This window comes from Morus notabilis, unplaced genomic scaffold (genome assembly GCF_000414095.1).
Source record: "Morus notabilis unplaced genomic scaffold, ASM41409v2 Scaffold314, whole genome shotgun sequence".
In the NCBI taxonomy this organism is placed as follows: Eukaryota; Viridiplantae; Streptophyta; class Magnoliopsida; order Rosales; family Moraceae; genus Morus; species Morus notabilis.
The window spans coordinates 177516-187875 of record NW_010360279.1 but is presented as its reverse complement, the minus strand read 5'-3'; the positions used below and the strand labels follow the sequence as shown (position 1 = coordinate 187875).

Genomic DNA, 10360 nt, shown 5'->3' with positions numbered 1-10360 from the left:
ACGAAAGGGAAAAGCAATTATAAAATAAACTAATTAATCATAGATAAACTAATAAACTAATTATTAAAAAAGGTCCGAAAACAATTACAAAAGCAGAATAGCTAAAAGGCCCTTTAATAATTAATAATATTAGTATTAATCTTATTGGTGCCCCCTAAACTTTAATTATAGGGCCATTCCCACTTTACTCTCTAAATTTTAAAAACTCTTACTTTACTTTCTGAATTTTGAATTTGTCTTATTTAAGCTCATTTGAAAGAATTTCTGGTGAATTCAGACAGAATAAGAGGAGATTAATTAGTGTGGACTTGTTGTTTTATTTATTTGTTTTTTAACATAAATTCATACAAGAAAATCACGTGACTGTATTACTCTATTTTTTTCTATCAGGTTTTAGCATAAATTATGACAAAATAAGTTATGTGGAAATAATTTAAAATTCAGGGAGACAAAATGAGAGTTTTTAAAATTCAGAGGACAAATTAAGAATTATCCTAAAATTTAAAAGTACTAGTGATAATAATCCACAAAACTATAAAAATTGTCCTATCAAAAAGAAATTAGAAATATAATAGAGGGCAAGTGTTGAATTGGTGAGTCGTAAAGGGATTGCTATTCCAAAATAGAGAAATATAATGATAAGAGACCAAATATGCTCTCACGAGGGCCAAGGAAGGACCCATCAAATGTGCATATGCCAATGCAATGTGTGTTAGAATGTGATGACAGGCAGAGAGGCACGCTTGGATTGGGACTGGATTGAGGCATGCCATGAGAGCAATGATTGCGACGACCCAATTACTAAACTTCAAAAGGGCATCTCTATTTGATTTTGCATTTATATATATATATATATTGCTACATGATTTTGAAGTGATATAACGTTTAAATTCACGGGCAAGAATAACCAATCATAAAAAGACCTAAAGAAAAAAGAAGATATTGTGGATGGATGCAGCTCATCCTAATATTTTGTTTTCTTCTTCCCAGCTGCCATGAGTCCACACAAAAGTTGGCATGCTAATTGCTATTGGGTGTCTTTCCCACGGACTGAAAGAAAGTAACATTGTTTGGTCCATGAAAAAAGTCGGGGAACAAACAATATAACAAAACACACCAACACATTAGCTTTTCTAGTGGGCGTGGAAAGCAATGGTATGAGAGGCATTGAATTATTGAATCATAAGCCGTCCAAAAAAAAAAAAAAAACTCTCAAGCGTGCAAAGTAACCTAGTTCTCTTAATCACCACTACCCGGGTGGGGCCGAGAGCAGTTCTCTCATATGTAATATTATACACAAATACATACATATATATATATATAGAGAGTAAGGATTCCTATAAATTAATTAAGACATGTTTTTTTCTCTGAATTTACTTAGCATTGGTTATACTTATAATAATTGGAACGTGATATTTCATTGAGTGACCTGCATGCAGTATATTAACAGGCAACTAGACGTAAAAGTTCGGGTTAGATGCATGATCGACTGATGACTTGGGTGGTACTTGGCTATATATTATATGTATATATGGAGAAAATCTAAAATCTAATCTAATAATGATTTGCATAATACAGTTGGGTCTAACGAAGAATTCATTAAAGACAATCAGACAAATTAAACAAGAGAAGAATATATAATACAGTTGGGTCTAAAATCGATCCTCTGTCGAGGGAGAAAGCAAATATTTGACCGTACGTCTTACTAAAACAACACATAACATAAATACTGGTAATACTACTTAAGTAGTAGTATTTTAATTTTTGGATAGATGGTATTATTCTAAAATTCTTGGACATAGATAAAACATTGGAAAAAGTGGGCATGCATGTAATAGTAATTAGGATGATATTGTGGGTTTTGTTTATAAAGGAGGAATGAAGTAGCATGGAGTTGGGGACAGAGATGACTGCTGGGGTCTAATCATTGCCTCTTGCATGCTTCCTTTCCATGATCTTCACATATATATATATATATATATATGTATGTATGTATTTACATGCCCTGATGCCATTTTAACTCCATTCTCTGATTCAACCCACGTCTGTTACCCACTTAGCCGGCCACACCACCTTTTTACTCGTCTTTTTCTTTGCTTCTTAGTTTGTTTGTTTGTTTGTGTGTTTCCTTTACTTATTTGTTTATACTTTTAGTTTATTGCAAGTGAAGAAGGGATAAGAGCGGAAACTTTCTAATCGATATCCATATTAGTTAAGTTTATCAGATCTAGCTTATTAATACATACATGTAGAAATCTAGTTATAAATTATTTGGGCTGTTTTTGTGCGGAATCATTGGCATATGATGCAGTAGTTATTGATCGAAATGAGGACGATTAAGTCTTAATAATAATTATTATTACAATTTGGGTGGAGGGTCTCATGATTTTAATGATGATGATAAATAATATTTTTGTAATAGTGAATAGACCCTTAAATAAAGCTCTCAGTAAAGACAGGGTCCCACAAGCCCTCGTGGGCAGAATTATTGTACACGATTCCTGGGCCCACCTTGGCGGTGCCTCCTTTTACTTGTTCTATATATGATAATATTAATATCCGAAATCCACCGCAAACTTCACACCCGCCTGTGCGTATTGTTAATTACCCAATCATCATATTGCTAAACCACCACCACCTCCTCCTCCTCCTCTTGCACCCGATCGTGTCGTGATCAGGTTATATATAAATTAGAAAGATGAGAATGATAGACTTGGGAAGCCATAGCCTGCAGATAATGGACACCGCAACAACGGTGGAGTGTGGCCGCGAAATGAGGATGAGGCGCTCACTCCGGACGCTGGTGGAGTGCATGGTGCCTGCCTGCTGTGGCTTTCAGCCTACCTCTTCTTCATCATCACCGTCATCCGCTTACAGGGAGTACTGGACCCACAACGAAACGACAATATCGAGTACCCCACAGCCACCGCCGGTGAGGGTGATGAGGCTGACTGGGACGTTCTTTGGGCAGAGGAAGGGGAGGGTGTCGTTTTGCCTCCAAGACGACACCCGCAGCAGCCCTCTCCTCCTCCTGGAGTTCGCCGTTCCCACCGCCTATTTAGCCAGAGAGATGCAGTGCGGCCTCCTCCGCATAGCCCTCGAGTGCTCCTCCACCTCCTCTTCCGCCTGCTCTCTCTTTCAAGTGCCCTTGTGGTCCATGTACTGCAACGGCCGTAAAGTCGGCTTTGCCGTCAGCCGCCAGATGTCTGTCTCCGACGCTGCCGTACTCAAGCAGATGCAGTCCGTCTCGGTCGGCGCCGGAGTCCTCCCCGACGGCGACCTCATGTACATGAGAGCCACCTTCGAGCGTGTGATGGGATCTCCTGATTCAGAGTCTTTTCACATGATCAACCCAACCGGTACCTCCTCCGCCCAGCAGCTCAGTATTTTTCTGCTCCGCTCTTCATAATATATCAAGCCTCACCCATCCAACGCATACGGCAACTTTTACTATTATTAATATTAATATATATATATATATATATATATATATATATTGTAATTGTAATGATGAGCTTTAGTGTGAAAGTGCACTGATGACCGATCGATCGATCGATTCGATACAGCTAGCTGGCTAGCAGTGTAATACATGAATTCTCATTGTCCAATGACATGTAAGAATATTATGTATTATTGTTATTATTATGTCGGAGCTAGGAAAATAGGAATTTTATGTGTATATGTAGCTGGGCAGTGGGTCCCTCCCATTGGCCAATGGTAGTATAGTATTGGCTAGTATAAACCATGTTTCATTTTTTTCTCTCTCTATATATATATTTCTATATCTGTTAGTAATCTCTTAATTTGAACACTACGTCTTCTTTACTTTGATGAGTCGAGTGTTTAATATTAGATGTAATTTTACGTGAAAATTTTTAATTATAGTAAAAAATATTATATGTAATTTTTTTGAAAGTTTTTAATATAATAAAATAGAAATTAAAAACTTAAATCGATAAAATAAAAAGATCATTTATCTCTCACATGATCTATTGATTTTCCTGTATTTATAATCTCACGATCCATTAGTTTTTCTCTTGCGATGAGTAACTGTTCATGTATACTTAATAAAGCGCCTACCATTACTACTTATGATAAAACATAAAAACATCTTCACCGGTCTCTAGCTAGTTCTCTATCTTTAATTTCCCCACGTCGAATGCCGTCCAAAGTTTTTTAGGGCAATTGCAAGCATCGACGTTTTTATCAACCACATCCCAATTATATATATATATATATAGAGGCATACAAACATGCACATATACCACAAACAAATATAGACAATCTAGAATCTACTGTCTCTAATTTTCTTGTCTGGTTTATTGGCTGTCCCGTTATTTATTTACCATGTCATTTAAATTTAATAATTTAACCACATAAATATAAACTAAATACTAAAAATACTTAAATAAATCACGAGTTGTTAAAACTTAACTAGAAGAACAATCAACGAGACAAAAAAATAAGACCACAAATCTTGATTATACGTTTAATTGAGTCTTTCAAGCAACGATTGATTACTTACGTATTGGTGTTATTATTTAGTTTCAAGCAACGATTGCTTACACTTGAACGTATTATGCACACACGTACATAAATGATGCTGATCAACAACAGATAAATGATAGTAGTAGCAAAACAACAGCCATAAGCTGAGCTGTTTATTAATTGATCGGAGTTTATTCTTCATACAATTGTATGCATCATCATTATATATCAATTAAACGAAAAACTGAGGCAAAGTGGTTTGCAGTTATAATTAATAGCGTAGTAATAAAATCCACAACTTCACTTAAGTTGTAGAATTCAAATTCCTCCACAACCAAAATTTAAAAAACAAACAATTGCACATTAATGCATATCCATCCTAGGGCGGGCAGATTTGCCAAGCTACCTACCTTCATTTATATTCTAATTAATTAATTAATTAATTGGTTGACCGTTGACTGGATGGGTACATACGTGTCGTCTATGGGCGGACCGATCTATTGAATAGTTTCTCTAACTAAATGAAATATTGGCGAATCCCATCACTACAAGAAAAAAGAATTTTTGTCGTCGCAAAAACCCGCATGTCGTTGCAAATAAGGTTTTTTACGATGACATTCGTCGTAAATTTGTCGGTGTAAATAATTCGTTGCAAAAACGTTTTTTGTGACGACATAGTATCGTCACAAATGTATTTGCGGCGATAATCGTTGCTAATACGTCGTTGTAAATTTCTTGTGACATGATCCATTTTTTGTGACGACATTTAAATTGTCGTCGCAAATAATCTTATTTTTTTGCGACGACAAGTCTAAAAAAGTCGTCGCAAAAAGCCTAAATCAATTTTTTTTATAATTTTTAAAAAATGACAATTAATTAATTTTTAATTAAACATTATTATGTTACATACTGAATAGAATTTATTAAGATACATTAAAAGTGAAATATAAATTAATATTAAAAATAGTAAATCTAAATAAATTTATAAAATATATTATGAATACTACATGAAGTGCATATAAAATGTTCAAAAAAATATAAAAGTCTAAATAAAGTGAAAAATAAAAAAGTATATATAACGGAACTAATTGTCTAAGTTTGCAGCATCACCAGCATCTGAATCATCATTAGGACCGTCATCATCTGAAGGAGGCAGAGGAGCATCTAGGTCAACTGGTTCTGGACGATCAATCGTAGGTAATTGGATGTTGGGCTGCAATTTAGCCATAAACTCTAACACCTTCAGCTGATATTGCCAAGGACAGTTGATATGACCAATTGAAGTTTCATAATTTTTGGCGACCTTAATAAAAGCAGATAAACCATTCCGATATTGATCCGACAATCAGTTCCTTAAATAAATCCAACTTTTGTCAATCAACATTTCAACTATACACAATAACAGACATAACAATTTATTAATGTGTTTAATTAATTTTAATTTTACTCTTTATTAACACAATTAAATTTTATTCATTAAAGTTTGTTAATGAACTTATTAAAATTCTCATTTTCTAACTAAATTTCGGCAACATAACGGCTTATTTTTCTTATGATCCAAAAATCTAAACCTGCAGAAAAAATAACTTTAAAAGATTTCGGTACACCATAGCTGCAAGATGTGCCACCCAGAACAAGAATCACAAACATATACTAAATTTCAACAATATAAGAAAATCATAGTTCAAATATCAAAATCATAATCCCGAATCATACAACCAAAAATTACAACAATTTTAAACTAAAAGTACAATAAATATAAAAAACTTACAAAGTTCAAACCCACTAAACGGGGGCTGAAAATAGCAGGATTACGTCGGAGGAACCGGGCAAACAGCGACGAAGGCGAAAAATTAAACGCCTACATCAAATTGAAACATCGAACATAATTTAACGTGGCCGAAATTAGTATTTTATTAACATCTAGAGTAACATATTTAAATACACAAAAAATTAACATCATAAATAATGTAAATTAATAAATTAACCACTAGTTCAAAAATAATTCTAAATTAACGTCATAAACTAACATTTACACAGCCTCATAGTAAATGTTTAGAAACTTCATTTCGATATTTTTACAAACAACTCAACAAAACACATAAAAACAATAAAAAAGTTACTGGAGTGTGTAAAACATACCGGTAAACGTCGAACGGTGAGGCGGTGACGGACGATTCGGCGGGCCGGCGGCGGCAGCGACGAGCAAGGGAAGAGAGAGAGAGAGAAGGGAAGAGAGGGAGAGAAGGGAAGAGAGGGAGAGAATGGAAGAGAGGGAGAGAAGGGAAGAGAGGGAGAGAAGGGAAGAGAGGAGTGGCGGGGGCGGGGCGGTGGGAGCGGCGGCGGCGGCCGGAGAGGGGAAGAAGAGAGAAGGGAGGAGAGAGAGAGAAGGGAAGAGAGAGAGAAGAGGGCCGGTGGCGACGGGCGGCGGCAACGGCGAGGGGAAGAAGAGGCAGAGAGAGAAAGACTTAGCAGGAGAGAGAGAAAGTGTCGGGGGAAAATGAAGAGGAAGAAGATAGGATATATTAGATCAGACTTATTTGTGACGAAATTGTTGTCGCAAATAAATTTAAAATGTCGTCGCAAATAATCATTTTTCCCGCGTTTAGTTTTTGGTGAAATCTTAAAAAGATTATTTGCGACGACAAGAGAGAAAATGTCGTCGTAAATAACATGAAATTATTTGCGACGACATTTGTCGTCGCAAATAAATTTAAAATGTCGTCGCAAATAATCATTTTCCCGCGTTTAGTTTTTGGTGAAATCTTAAAAAGATTATTTGCGACGACAAAGAGAAAATGTCGTCGCAAATAACATGAAATTATTTGCGACGACAAATGTCGTCGCAAATATCTTATTATTTGTGACGACTTGTCGTCGCAAAAAATGGATTACCTTGGAGGCAAAAATCCGCGCCATTGAAAATTGCGCTCCAAAATTATTTGTGACGACATTTAAGTTATTAGCAATGACATGATTATTTTATTTAATGAAAAATAATTGCGACGACATATCGCCACAAATATTATATTATTTGTGACGACATTTATCGTCACAAAAAATGTCATCGCAAATGACCTTTATTGTTGTAGTGCATGTCATTTCCTTACTAGCTAATTCTATTTAATTAATATTATCGGAGAGTTTCTTTTGGCTTCCAATATATATCAAATGGCTACTTTAAAACATTTGCCCCTTTAGGTGCTAGAATAGAATGAAGAGCCTACACCAACAACAAACCAAATACCAAATACCAAAGGAAAAGAGTAAGGACTTAATATATATATATATATATATATAACACAGATGTAGACACACACACGAGTTGCCTTAACCAACCGCTGCGGGCTCCATTATTGACCTTCCTTTAATTTCCCACCCCCCTCATTAAGCTTACTATTATATGTAATATATATTATATTTTATGCATATAATACCATATCAAACGGACTATTTGTCTGCCTCTTGATTAACACGTACACATTCATTCCTCCTTGTATAAAGACCATTTAAAATTATTTATATACTATGTTGCCAATCTTAATTAAGATGATCACTTGTATTTTTGAAGATCACACATCAATCCGAAAGCATGATGATGAATGATCTACCTGCTAACACATGAAATTGACAACACCTACTACCACTACTAGTACTACTACTATATTTTTACTGGAGTCTAGAGAAGATCTTCAATCCAAAGACACAGAATTCCATAGATTCCATTCACCACCGAGGGTCGTGGACCGTGATTTAGTGGTAATTAGGACGTCTTTGCTAGGTTTCTTATGCCCATCCAACAGAGTTCGACTTTTCCATTTCTGCAAAAGGTTGCCCAACTCCTTTTGGAAAAATTAAGTGGGCCACACCATAGGTGGAGGAGTGAAAACTGAGTAGATGGTCGGTGAGAGACTAGTTTTTTCACATACTCAATGATACCCGAGATTGCTGCTATAAGTGAAGAGGCTAGGGGATATAAAGTGCACTACCATATCTTTTTTTTTTATTATTATTTTTATTTAACAATCAAAAAATGCAATAAGCTCCTGGGCCTACTGTTTTTCATTGGCTGACTTTATAGTAACTTTACAACTTTATCATCATTGGTCCTATATTATAAGTAGTACCAATTTGTGTGTGTATTTACAAACTTAATATCTTCCTCATTAAAGTAGGAAAGAAAATATGACACTTGAGAGACCACAAAAATATATAGGAGTTAATTGGCCACCTGCTCTATCTGTCCAATTATTATTACGAGAAATTATTTTATTTAATGGACGGGGTGTACTACAATGAAAATTTAACATTCGATTACTTTTATAATGTGCATTGCATTAAATTACTCCACCTTAGTTCCTCTATTTACAAATTTGTTAACGGTGAAGTAGAAAGGTCCTTCCTTTGCTTTGTAAATTTAATTCCGCTGGGCCATTTAGTAGCCTGCCCGCGAAGGAACTACCTCTTTTTTCTCCAGCCCACGACAAGGATATTGTCCACCTCAGACTCGGCCCAATTTAGGCCCTATCAATCAATCAATAGTGTCTAAAAGGAATTAATATTAATATAGTTGAAAGTGAAGGTCCAGATATCTGTGGATCATCGGGCTGGGCAGGGCAGCATTAATGATTTGATATGATGACATTTCGTTATTGGTTGCGCCTTGTTTGCTCCCACAAAACGTACAGCTGCGCGCGCCTCTATTCATCAACCACACACATACACCTGCCAAATATCCCCTTATCCCCCTCCCCCTTTTTTTTTTTTTTTTTTTTTTTTTTTTTTTTTTTTTAGTAACAATCTGTTCTAAACTGATAGAATAGCAATAGATGATTGTTGTCATCCCTGCTTATGCCGATGTAATTAATTTATTAAGCATTATACGGTGAATTTCAATATATAATGTAAGATATAATTATGTACTTACTATATGAAGAACAAGAAAGCGGTCTATTCAATTTCAATGAGCGATGAAATGCTTTTGTTTTCTTTCTTACTGCGATTGTATTACCTATTATTATTACTATTACTACTACTATTATATAATAATAACAGTAATAGTAATAGTAATTATAAATAATAATAATAATAATGGATAAGAAGGTTACGCAGCTCATCTAACAGATGAGGGGAGAATGATGATGATGGATGGGGTTAGCCACCCGCACTACCAAGGTTACCTGCTCCGACTCCCCTGCTTTCTTTTCTTTTCTTTTTTGTTTTTGTTTTTGTTTTTGTTTTGAGAAAGAAGAAGGCAGTTCTAATCATAACACATCACTTTCCTCCACCTAATCTAATGAGTATCTATCTCTCTTGTTTCTTTATCTAATTCTTTTTTTTAAGAAAAACAAAAAAACAAAAAACAAAAACCGAATAATGTCTTGGTTTTTTTTTTTTTTTTTTTTGACAATACTAGTACTTATTACTTACAATACCAGCTGCTCATCACTACCACAATTGATTTGTTGTTTTTAATATCAACCCTTATTACTTATTAATTTGTTTTTTGTTTTTTCCAGATTTTTAATCTACAAACGCCCACTCCACATATATACATTATGGTGGTGGGTCATCTAACTTTTAATGAAATTAATAATTAGATTTTGGCCTTTTTCTTTTTCACAATTTTACAGTTACTGGGCAATGTCAGCTTCTTCACTTGTTATTTTATTTCTACTTTTGTCTGCTTCTTCTTCTTCTTCTTCTTCTTTACTAATAGATCCCTAGATATTAGATAGTGTGTAATTGCAAGAGCAAAAGGCAGAAGCTTTCTTTTTCTACAACAACAAGTCTTAAAACTCCTGGTTGAAGTTTATTAAAAGCATACATTAATAGAGTTTCCATCCTCTGTGATGTATTAGTGAGAGAAGAA

At 34.9% G+C, this 10360-nt stretch overlaps 1 protein-coding gene across 1 annotated transcript; it reads left to right on the top strand.

The window, feature by feature from the left end:
• The first annotated feature begins 2585 nt into the window (after window positions 1-2585).
• Window positions 2586-3439, top strand: LOC21407505 (protein MIZU-KUSSEI 1). The gene has a single exon (XM_010096186.2). It carries the CDS (start codon window positions 2699-2701, stop codon window positions 3407-3409), a length of 711 nt encoding a protein of 236 aa, XP_010094488.1. The 5' UTR covers window positions 2586-2698; the 3' UTR covers window positions 3410-3439.
• The last annotated feature ends 6921 nt before the right edge of the window (window positions 3440-10360 follow it).